Source organism: Aptenodytes forsteri, unplaced genomic scaffold, assembly GCF_000699145.1.
Source record: "Aptenodytes forsteri isolate BGI_AS27 unplaced genomic scaffold, ASM69914v1 Scaffold166, whole genome shotgun sequence".
Taxonomy (NCBI): Eukaryota; Metazoa; Chordata; class Aves; order Sphenisciformes; family Spheniscidae; genus Aptenodytes; species Aptenodytes forsteri.
Window position 1 is genome coordinate 4,135,332 of NW_008796110.1, and position 12,601 is coordinate 4,147,932.

At 37.0% G+C, this 12,601-nt stretch overlaps 1 protein-coding gene across 1 annotated transcript in view; it reads left to right on the forward strand.

Moving 5' to 3' along the window:
- Positions 1-12,601, forward strand: part of CADPS2 (calcium dependent secretion activator 2) — a 347,118-nt gene that overhangs the window by 296,873 nt on the left and 37,644 nt on the right. The window contains exons 24-26 of the mRNA XM_019474039.1: positions 4,436-4,591; positions 7,542-7,689; positions 8,701-8,715. Coding sequence (XP_019329584.1) covers positions 4,436-4,591; positions 7,542-7,689; positions 8,701-8,715 — 319 coding nt within the window. The remainder of the gene's footprint in view (positions 1-4,435; positions 4,592-7,541; positions 7,690-8,700; positions 8,716-12,601) is intronic.

The following is a 12,601-nucleotide window of genomic DNA, read 5'->3' on the forward strand; positions in this document are numbered from 1 at the left end:
CAGGAGGCCACCTTTCAGTGCTGTTTTGAGGGATTGCATTGTAGTGCCACATATGTTCCTGCTGTATTGCTTGCCTGCAGTAAAGTGGAAGGAGGCCATGGTTTGCGTTTTTAAGGATGGGTATTTAAAAGTATAGCCATAGGACTGATGGAATAGTGAAATTTAGCTGATCTACTTTCTGTAGAATAAGGAGTTTTGAATACAGCTAGTTCCTATTGAGGGCCCTGGAAGACAAATGTATATTGTGGGCCAAATTTCTTTTCTTCCAAAAATACTGACGTACAGGAAAAAAGAAAAATCAAGAAACATGTTTTGATTACTTGATCCTCAGGTTGCCTCACTCTTGAACTAAGTAGGAGGAACTGTGAGGTAACTCTGTCCCTAATATCTTTGAGGGACTGTACACAAGCAGTTACTTGCTATGCCAAAGTTCTGCTCCATCCTTCCGCCCTCATGGAAAATAGAGAGATGGGGCAAGCGCCGCTGACTCTGTAACTATTGAAAATCCTTTTCTGTTGAAGAAATTCTCAGTTGACTTTCTGAGCCCTGAATATATGTCTTGAGGCAGCATAAAGGAAATAGAGCTGGAGCTCGCAAGCTGGGGGCTCACAAAGGACATAGAGCTGGTGCCCTGTTTTGTAAGCAGTCCCCACAAAACACTAATGGGTAGTAACTCAGTAATAACCTTAAAAAAAGATAATTGCAGTAATTTATAAAATCACCATCATTGCCCTTGGTAAATTCTACAAGAACAGAAGCCAGCTGATTTTAAATCTTGTGGTTGATTGAGAATGTCCTTAGAAGTTTAATATTTCTCCTATATTTTCATATCCCAAGCTACCCTATGGAGTTTGACATCTAGGCAAGAAATGACATATTCTGTGTCTACCCTGGAGTCATGTGTGTGCTGATCTTGCAGCCAGTGTGCTTTATTAGTGGACTGTTTGACTAATTGCTACTGCTTAGGTAGCTGGCAAGCCTAGTGGGAAGCTGCCTCTCTCAAGCTGTCAATGGATAAGTGAATTGCTTAGGAGACTGTATACAGCTCCTAAGTTTAATATTCTGCCGGGTCTTGGAGAAATATTATATCTTGGAACTTTTTTAGCTGTGTTTAGTATGATGCAAGGCATAAAGCCATAAAATAATTTAGGTTAAAATGGACCTCTGGAGGTATCTGGTCCAATCTCCCAGTCAAAGTGTGACCAAATACAAAGTTAAATTGCCGTTAAAAAAAAAAAAAATATAGGATGGACGTAATATTTGCCTCTTTTAATCATTGGAAACCTTCTCTTACCGCCATGACCTGATTAAAGAGTGAACAACTAGATAGTACCTTTTGCACAAAGAACTAGTGCTGAAAGCTTAAGTTTTGACCAGCAAAACAGTGGAGTTTGTGCTTAATTTTAAAAATATAGGTAACTATATTGAATACAGTTTTTTTAAAAAAAGACTACCAGTTCATTTTCCTGGTAGAGCAATTTTATTCCATTCATTAGCTTGAAGTAGCTTTACCATACATGTTCAAATAAAAACTGTTCAATAGCCAAGAACATGTCCTGTCCCTTCACAAAAAAATGGTTCTGCAATTATGGATGTAGATTCAAATGCTTCAGTGGTTTGATTCGAATGCAGGAATTTCTCTTGCTGCCAGGAGGAGGTAAAAACTGAGTTTGGCTCTTCTTCATGTAACACTTTATGGAGTATTAAACCCTGAAGTGACATAACCAGCTCCTAGTAGGGAAAGCAAATCTATAGACTGTACAGTCACTTCAGGGTATTGAGGTATGTGCTGACAATTAATACCATTTCTAATGCTTTTACTGAATAAGGGCCAGGAAAAATCCTAAAATCCAAATAAAACAAGTATCTGGTACAAATAGCAGTAACAAGTTGATTGAAATCACAGCTTTCTGCAGCATTTAACAAACAAATCAGACATTTGTGTCTGGATGTGTGAACTAAGAAAAAATAGTTGCTGTTGTAGCACTTTATTTTCCTTCCTCATCTTACTAGTATAACATGATAGTCAAATTCAAATGTCATTGGACAATGCTGAATAAAAAACTGAAGAATGGGACCTCAAAATTATATGAAAAGAGAATGAATGAATTAGTGTTTCTCACAGAATGAATTAGTGTTTTATGAATCTGTGTCTGTTATTACATTTATTATAATTCAGCAACTTTATTTGGTAGTATAATGAAACCAAATTAAGTGGCTACCAGGGAGTGAACGTGCATAAGAATACATTGATGTTATTGAGAGCACATTAGTCCTCCTGAGTCCTAAAGAATTTCATTTGAAATTCCATTAGGCAAAAAAGAAAAAACAATGGAAGAATAAAATATGGTTAAATTGTATGATCTGATGATGAAAAATGGTAGTTCTGTTTCTTGAGAAAGTATGTTTTGTTTTCTAGAAAATATGTGTTCTTAAAAACTGTAATATATATATACTGAGATTGTCCCTGTTTCTGTCCCTATATAATTTGTCGTTGTCTTTTACCCCAGCCATCTCAAAAATTGACTAAGTCACTTTTGAATCAAATATTGTGTATAACATAGCATCTACAACTTCACTCTGCCAGTGTACGCAGGAGATGCAATGAAATCCTCAATATTTGGTTATCATATAACTTAAGAAACAGTCCAACAGGATTATAAACTTTCTAAGGAGTGTTGGTGTTTTGTTATTTCTATTTCTTAATTAAACTTAGCGGTGTATAAAAGTGCTCCCTATTCAGGTCCAACCTTAACAGGTAACATCCCTATGCCAGTTGTAATCTTAGCAGTCCCATGGGCCTTTTTCTTGTTTCTGCTGTTTTCTTTCAGGAGCACGATACAATGTAAAATTAATGATTACTATTTAAAATAAGTGGGGAGAATATGCATGATATCAAAAAGGCCTGTCTGAAACTGTGGGATATCCTCCTGTGCATAGTGAAGACATCAAAACGTGCACCATTTAAAACCAAAGCCGAAGTCAGGGTTGGTTGCTCAGAGCCAGCCTTTTCCTTAGGCAGGCACCACTGCTCCCAGCTTGTCACCCACTGCCCAGCCCTTGCTGGCTGCCCCCTTCACCTGGCCCGGCAGCCCCTTTTGGCACAGAGACAGCGTTCCAGAAGACAGCAATGGCTCTGAAGTTGTGGTAGCGTTAAGGCAGCAGGGCAAGGAGACAGTTCGGTGGGTCTGGAAGTTGGCGGGGTGCTGTGAGAAGCAGTGCTCCTGCTGCATCAGTGCTGCCTCTTCAGAGCCCTGAACATGTGCTGTGCTTTGCTTCACTTCACTGCCCGCTGTCTCAGCTAACCTGGTGTGAACCGGTGGTGGTGCTACTGTCTGAGGGGTGCATTAGGTGGTCAGATATTAGAGGTCCTTTCTATTTTTTTCATTTTTTTTTTAACCTGACCCTGCTCTGTTCTGAGCACACTCGGCACTCACTGACTCCTTCCATGAGAGCTGGGATCCCTTAACACTTTGATAATTATGTTCTTTTGTCATGAGGCAGAAGAAAGAAAATGGCAGTAGTGACATATTTAAACTATTTGGAACTGAATTGGGACTGTCAGGTTGAGTTTTGGTTGCTTGTGTCACTAACATCCTGGAATGCCATGCTGCGTAGTGTAACTGTCCTTAAACAATAACCCAGGCATTGCAATACAACGCATCATGAAAATGTAATTAATACACGATGACAATGGTAGTGTAACCATAGTTACTGCTAAGATTAGCCTTAAATTGTTGTATCTTATCACAAGCAAATGTCTTTAAATTCAGCAATCAGTTCAGGGTGGAAAAAGAACTTTAAAGCTACGTGGACAATCTGAGATGACATAAAGCTATATTAATCCCCTGTTTTGTTTGTTGCTAAATTTCTTTAAATAGTTTCTGTTCTCTTTTTTCCACCAGGATCTGATGTTATTCCCTTAGCTAGAATTAATGAGCATTTGTCAAGGGACTATTTGTCTGGGTATCACTTTTACAGTATAACTACTAACATCCTCATTTCTTTGGTAGGCTTATCTACCAGAGTTATTGAAGGCAAGAAAACGTGCAAAATCTTCACTGTTTGAAAAGGTCCTTACTAACTAATAATTCCTGTACCCTTTATTTATCCTGTCGTGATCTGAAATTTGAGCTACTTAATTTTCCACGTTCCCCATCATCCCATCTACCTCCCTAGCCTGTCATATTTCTCAGCTAACAGATGAGAAAACTTTACTTTTTTCACCCTAATGGGAATTATTTTAAATTTTCCATTACCACTTTCACATTCTTGGAATAAGAGCAACTGTGCTATGAAATACAGTGAAGTGAAGGAGGAAGATGGTGTGATAAGGAAATCTTATTACCTTAGATAATTCTGTGGCAACTGGGATAGATATCCATACATTTATCTTCTGTTTCTTGGGGACTTTGTTTTGTTTTGTTTCTTATAGCAATGGCTCAGCTACATCAGAAGATCTTTTCTGGAAACTGGATGCTCTGCAGATGTTTGTTTTTGATCTTCACTGGCCAGAACCAGAATTTGCCCACCATTTAGAGCAGAGACTTAAACTTATGGCCACTGACATGATAGAAGCCTGCGTTAAAAGGTACAGTTGAAATGATCAATTAAAAAAATTGGGAGAAATTTGAAAATTAACATAGGAACAGCCATACTGGCTCGCAGAGGTACATCTGTACCAAAATCCTGTCATAGGAATCAGGGCAACTGTAAAGAGATCATGACTTGTGTGTATTTCCCAGCATCTGGCAATCAGCAATTTGGCAACATCTAGGAAATACCAAGGAGAATTTCTACATATGTTGTGAATAGACCCTTGGAAGTGAATAAACCAAATCTCTTTTCTATTCCATGTTTTTGGCAAATCCTAACAAATCTCAGAATTCTGCCAGAAGAAATCCTTTTTCTTTTTGTACATTTCCCTTCTCCATGACTGTATCATTCTTTATGTTCAGTTAATAATACTACTTAATTTGTCATTATTTTAGAGTACTGTCTCTAAGAAATATATTACAAACTAAAGAGTATACAGCATTTCTGCATTTATACAATAAACAAAAGAAGGCTATCTGTAAGTCATCCAACTGAAACTAACTTTTATACTGCTAAGCTTCTGGAAATTATAGAAAACATAGTGTTGTTTTTTTCTTGAGCTGCATCTTATAGTTATGGGTATATTCTTTTAAATTAAGTATAGCCGATCTAAAAAGATTTAAATTAAGTATAGGTGATCTAAAAAGATCTCTACCATAGCTTTCAGTACATCATATCATTATTAGAAGAAATATCTGTATGTCTAGAAAATTTACAGGGATCTCCTATTAGTTGCTTCAGAAGCCATGATCCCACATACAGAGAAAACTTAGTCTGGACACATAAAAATACTGAATTTTAAAAAAAATAACTAGAAGAATGGGGGGGAAATAAAGAAAGTTTGTAGACAGTTTAATAGTGTCAATCAGAAAATATACAACATTGATAAGGAAGGCTAGAGAAACAGAGAACCTTTAACGCCCAATAAGGTTAAATCTGATAACATAGTGTTTTATTTTCTGTTAAACATAGTAGGAACAAGGAGAACCTCAGGCTTAGTACATGAGCCTATTGCTAGAGCTACAGTGATGAAATCATGGTAAAAAAGGCAGAAGCATTTCACAAACATTTCTATTTGATATTGGAAGGGGGATGGTGTAGTGAATGGAATAAAAGTTTAAGCTCTGTAGCAAAGGAAGATATGAGACAGTATCTACTAAAATTGAAGTCATGTAAGCTTACATCCATCCGTTCTAAAGAATTTGGCGTAGAAGCTCAGTCAACTACAAATATCTAAAAAATCTTAGAAAAAAGGTGAAATCTCAAAGGACTGGAACGCTATCAGTGCAATCTTAGTCTTAAAAACCATAAAAGGAGTAGCATTGAGATGCAGTAATATATTGATTATATTGACTTCCAGCCTGGAAGAAAATGAAAAAAATCTTTACACTGGGACTTTTATAAACAGGACTAAAATACAAAGATGTATATAATTAGTACTAGTTAAAATAATTTATTGAAAAATGAATCTTTTCAAATTCATCTTATTACAGGTTAATGTGGGAAAGGCAATTTGTGTTAATACAAATACTTGGATTTCTCCTAGGCAATAAATCAAATGCCACATGTTGTCATTATCTAAAACTTTGCACCATACAGATTTGACTGTGTGGATTTTAATGGCACACACAAAATAGGTTAAAAATGACTCACTGCCAGGATCACAACCTGAGATCAGGATCACAATTCTGAGAACAGAATTATTAACACAGAGACATTACAAAAAGAATTCCTTATGGATCGGTTTTTGGTCTGTGATACCAATCCTGACATCTTTGCTGCTTGCTTTTGTAGAGAATAAGAAGATTCTGGTGGCAATAAATGAAGGTTTAATTAATATTACAGAATGATCCTAGTGTCAATACATAAAATGTATTAATATTTTAGAGTTAATACATAACATACTAGTGTTAATACACTAAGTATGTTTTAGTGTTGTCAAAGATACTGTACGTCAGGTAACAAAGAAAGTAAATTAATTATATCCATAGGATGGATTGTATTAGACAGTAGCAACTCAGAAAAGAATGATGGAACTATTTTATTATAACTCTTATTGTGATACTAATAAGATCTATAAGACTTTTTAAAATGGAGATAGGATGCTTCTGTTCACATCTTCTTAAAAATATTGTGTCAGTTTCTGGTACCCACATTTAAAAATAAGGGTGGCAATAAAACATTACTTTTATATTTATGTATTCTGAACTATTATAATTTATTTCAGTGACATTGCTCCTTATTTACACTGGTGTGAGAAGAAAATTTTTTTTTGTATTATGTATTTCCTGATACATCTTACTTTTCAATATAGATATTAATATTTGCTTAATAATAAACTCCTTTTTCGATTAAAGCCAGAAGAGGATTTTTTAATTATATTTCTTAGAAAAACGTATTTGGTACGATAAACTGCATTTTAACACAGAAGTGCTAGCAAATGTGGGGTATTTTTTTTTTTTGTATTATGTATTTCCTGATACATCTTACTTTTCAATATAGATATTAATATTTGCTTAATAATAAACTCCTTTTTCGATTAAAGCCAGAAGAGGATTTTTTAATTATATTTCTTAGAAGCACGTATTTGGTACGATAAACTGCATTTTAACACAGAAGTGCTAGAAAATGTGGGGTATTTTCATTGCTTTAAATTGTTCTTAGTCATCATACAAGGAAGCATATTGTTATCTAATAGGCTAGAAGATAATACTTTTATTATTCAACTGAATTAGCTGAAGCATTGCAGAACCTTGAGATTACCATCAATGCAATTGTTTATTGAATGGGTGGATATTCTGCACTTACAGAATTTTATTTCTAAAATGTTCTCGCGTGCATGTACATTGTTAAGCCAACATGTTTAGTAAGGTTTATACATTTGTACACTGGTTGTTCAGAATTATCAGAGAGACTCATATTATGAATTGTGTTTTAATAAACAGAACAAGAATTGCATTTGAACTCAAGCTGCAAAAGACAAACAAATCAACAGACTTGCGTATCCCTTCTTCTCTGTGTACAATGTTTAATGTCTTAGTTGATGCCAAAAAACAGACGGCAAAACTCTGCATACTGGATGGGGGGCAAGAGGTAAGTGGAATTTTGTATGTTTAATTCCTACATTCGATTAATCTGAAACATCTCACACCACAGACAGTCCTTAGTAGATTAATTTCAAACCAGCTGAAATGTGTCACATAGCTCTGTTTGTACAGGAGCATGCAGACTGCTCCCTAGAAGCATCATGCAAGACACAACCCCTCATCTTCCACCAGAGAAGACACAGAGTGCTTCTGTAATTTATTTGCTTTGACCTGTGAGTCTGTTGAACATTCAGAGGATTTCTTGACTCACAGCCCCTCCGGGAATTTCTCTTGGGTTGCAGCAGAGAAACAGCCCACTTCAGGACTCTTTTGAAATAGTAAAATAGAGCCAAAACATCGTCCTTTGCAGCCAGGTTTTAGACGAGTAAGGTTTGTTTTTAAATGGCTCATATACCCAGCATTCATGCCTGTATACATGCTGAAAATAGAGGAAAGAAATAATCAGGTAATTTAATGGGATTTTTTATTTGGTCTCCAAGGACAGGGACCATTTTGGCAGTAGTCTGCTGCCAGGACGGTAGATACTCCACAATGGAGCACTGATGTGCTTTTGAAGGATATTTAGACTTCACTGACTACTGTCCTTCCCACGTTGTCACTCTTGGCAGGAATAATCTGTGAAGTGAAAAGGGCATACTACGTAGACTGGTGAGATTACCAGCATAAAATTAAAACTGTTCTTGCTGTGCTAATGCATGAGCAGTGTAATTTTGTTTGATTTGGTTTTGGAGAGAGGGTAAAAACATTTGTCAGAATTTGGTAACAAAAAAATATGTCTGCTTTGGGCAGTTTCACGTTTACATTATTTGGTCATATTGTTTCTGTTGATTTTTGCATTTCTGTACTGCGCTCTTCATTTTATTGACTCATCTTTTTTAAGTTGGCGTATTCGATGTAATTGTCTTTTTTTTTTTCCAATTCAATGAGACATTCATCATTTTCCTGTTCTACCCTGTCATCTTTATTTTTCCTTTTGGTTTTCCATGACGTGAACCAGTTTGCTAGTCAATGGGTAAGTGGTTTTTTATTGTTTTTTAAGCTACATTTTTTCTTTGGTTATTAACAGCCACTTTTTATTTTAAATGGTAATATTGCTTTTCTTGTTAATTTGTTAGCCTAGCCCTTGGAATTCCTTTACAGCCTGACCTTGCTACAGACTGATCATCAGCTTCTCAGCTGTTCTTTCCTTGTTCATCCTCTTAAGGTGGTTCCAGATGAATTCTTCACTCTTCTGCTTTTCAGACCCAGTGTCCTATCTTACTGGGTCACAAAGTTTTGGACTCTTTCAGCTCTCAGTGAAGCAAAAGAGCAGCAAACAACTTGTTTCAGGCTCATCAGAAGTAAACCACAGCTAGCAACTCTTTGTCTTGGGCTGATGCTGCCATTTCATCTTTTACTTGCCGTCCAAGCAGTAACCTGCAAATGTGCACACCCTTCTTTGGGGACAGACAATACCAGTACCTCCATAAAGACCTGCAGACAGATGGTATAGCCTCATTCTCCACAGTCACGCCATTCCTCTCACTTGCTCTGGACGATGCCTCCTGCATTGTCAGCCAGTCCCCTCAGAGCCAAAGTTCAGCATTTGCAGTACCTTTTGGACTGCTGACCCTCACCAGATCATCTTCTGAAATCTTCCCATTCTCTAGATTTTCAAGCCCCATCATACACTCTTCACAACACCAAAACAGAAATCCATCCCTTGTTTCCTAGTAGGTCTGACTATGACCCCAAATGCTTCCAGTGCTCCTTTTCAGTGCAAGAGTTTGACAATTTAGCATACCTGTGATGAAATACATACTTCTTTCAATGTCCCCAAATTAATCTTCATGCCAATTCATCTAATAAACCGAAGGAATCCCAGATTCTTCACATATCAGAAATTTTCAGATAATGTGGAAACTTCCTTCTTTCTCATAAACTTTGAATTATTGTCTATCAGTTTCTTCCATTCCCAAAGCTTTTTTGGAAGATTGAGAAAAAATTGGCTTTTCAGTTGCGTGTAGCTGATATCATAATAGTTTGAAGCATTTCAAGATTTGTTGGGTGAGATACTTCTGGAATCGCTCATCTGTCAAAGCAGGCAGGAGAGCATCTCATGACACAAACAGTTGCATCTCTGACTCCTCTATAGAAGCTCTGGCATTTCCAATTATTCCTACTTAGCCACTTGGTCTTGAAACCTTTTCCATATTACCTTTCTTTCGCTTGTCCTCTTTCATCTTCATTTTAGTCTCAAACATGGCCCTTTATGCCAGTCAAGAAAAGCATTCTATAAGGCCTGAGTTAAAAATTTTTAAAAGGGCTGTTTATTCACCTAAAACTCAACACTGAATATCTATCTGACAGTTTCTAGAACTTATTCTGCAAGTGATGGAGGGTGTTATTTAATTAGATGGTTAGACTCAAGCATTTCCTTGAATACAGCATGCTCTTTTCATTCCCTATATGGAGCTATAAGCAGTTGTATATCTTGAACAAGTAGAGTTAGATGTGGAAGTTTTCACCCTGTGTTGTCAGATAGGAGAGAATTCTTACTTAACATGTAATTAGGGCATTCTGGTCATGGTTAGCAATCAGCACCTTGAGTTTAGACTTTAAATTTGATTGAGTCCTCTGGTTTTCCTACGTTACTTCGTGCACTGCTCACCATTCTCCCCAATGTCTTCCAGTTAAGTCCACTCTCATAAAGAGTCACTAAGTCAGCCATTCAGGAGGGCTCCCCTCCTTGCCTTCTGGATATCATCTTAAAGCCGAAGAGAAACGCTGCATAATTTGGCTATACGGATGATCATTACATTGTGTTTAAAGAGAGCTCAGCTGGCTGGATGCCTTCTGCATTGGTTGGCAGTTGCCTTAGGAGGGTTTGAGAAGCAGGTCCAGGGGAGAATCACCTTATCTCAGACTAACTGTTGGTGCCTGCAGCCTGCTTCATGGACAACCAGAATGGCAATTCATGGAGTACAGGGGAAGAGTGCAGCAAGACAGCTAAGTAACATACCAGTTAATGTGAATGTGAATGTGAATGTGAATGTGACAGTAAGGCAAACCTTTTCTGTCACACAACATTCAATCCAGAGATTTTTTGGCCTTTGTTATTTGTGATAAATGGTTTAAAACCTATTAACTTATAACTTTATGATCTAAATGCTGCAGTATTCTGGCAACATTCACCTTTTTGAGTATGATAGGTAAGAATCACACAGGAAATATTGCTGGAGGCAAGAATCAAATAGAAAATATTTCTGGAGCCACTTAGGTTGACAAATCATTAGAACGAAGCAGGACCTTAGATCTGAGTCACAGCTTGCTTGTTGTTTTGTGTAAGTGGGTAGCACGAACACAGTAAATGCCATTGGTCTATACTGTTGAGTGCTTCATAGTGGAACATGCATAGAAGCTATTTTAGTTGTTTCAGAATTCCAGCCTCCCAGTACCCTATCACATGTATAAAAGAAGAGAGAGACACTTTTCAATTTGGGGAAAAATGAGTGATGTGCCATTTCAGTGGAATGTGCCACAGCCAGTGCTATCTATATCTGTAGAAAAACTTAGGGAAAAGTGGGCTTTAATTTGATGAACTTTGTTTCTGAAGCTATTTTGGTTCATACAATTCAAGGGAGGAGACTCATTTAACTGCATAAGTAGTAGAGGATTATAGCCGATTTGATAGTAAAAGTGCAGAGACGATTTAGTATGTGTGTAATATTGTAATGTTATATGTTGGCAGTAGCAGTTTCTGTTCAGATGGTCATGTGCAATTTATTTTCACAGCCATCCAACCTTAAAACAAACAAAGGAAAGCTAGCTTGAAAATCTTTCAAACAAAACCGAAATACCCAAGTAGTTAAAAAAGCCACCTCCAATATTGGGTCACAGTGAGGTAGAATAGAAAAGAAAATTGAATATATTGTAGAATTGAACAAGTTACAGTTCTCAGCTCATCACCACAGGATTTAGGAACAGACTCCTCTGCGCCTGAAAAGCACAAGTGTCAAAAGGCACTGAAATACTTTGTCTCCTTCCAAATGCTAGTAGGAGCAGAGGGTCACGTTTGGAAGACCAGCCAGATTGTCCTCAGAAGATAGTCCTGCCTGGTTACACCTCCTGACACACTTTGTCACTAAGCATAGTTTTCTCTCATGTAGCTCCTAGAGCTGCAGCTGTATTTCATATTTTACTGGGAGTTACTCTAGGGCAGCTGGAAAGGCAGAGCCCCCTTCAGGGGATTTGGGATGGTGCTGAAAGACTCCACAATGTGTATTCAAATAATTTAGCTGTGGGAGCTGACTTGTCTAGATTCAGACTGCATGTGGACTGCGATCACATCAGCCAGCAGAGGAATGTAAAGGCACAACTAGCCATAAATATGTTTGGAAAAGGAATGAGGATTTATCTGCTCTCACCGAGCAAGCTTGGCAGAAGTAGAAAAGCTGGAGTCCTACAAGTGCTGATTTCAGGATCGTGCATACAATCTTGTCAGCTCATACGATTTTATCATTATATCCATAATATTTGCCATCTTTCTAAAGCCTGTCTCCTGGAGTCAAATAATCTTCCACGAGGATCTGAAGTTTTGTTTTGTCGGGGGTGGCTGTTTTGGTGGAAGTTGGCACTGGGGAGGAGTGGGTTAAAAAAATTTATGATCTCATAGGTTGCAAAATAAATCTTGAAAAAAAGGAAATTAAATTCAGGTTAAAAAAATCAAAAAATATTTTTTAAAAAAGTCATGATTTTGGAACCTTGTTGTGATTTTTGAATAATTTGATTTAGTACTTGTTTTTCTTGGTCACACAGTGAAGTTACTTACTGATCATATTCCATTCCTACAAAATTATATTTTCCTTGTGGTGATTAAAAAAAAAAAGGAAAAAAAAAAAAAAAAAAAAAGAAAAAAA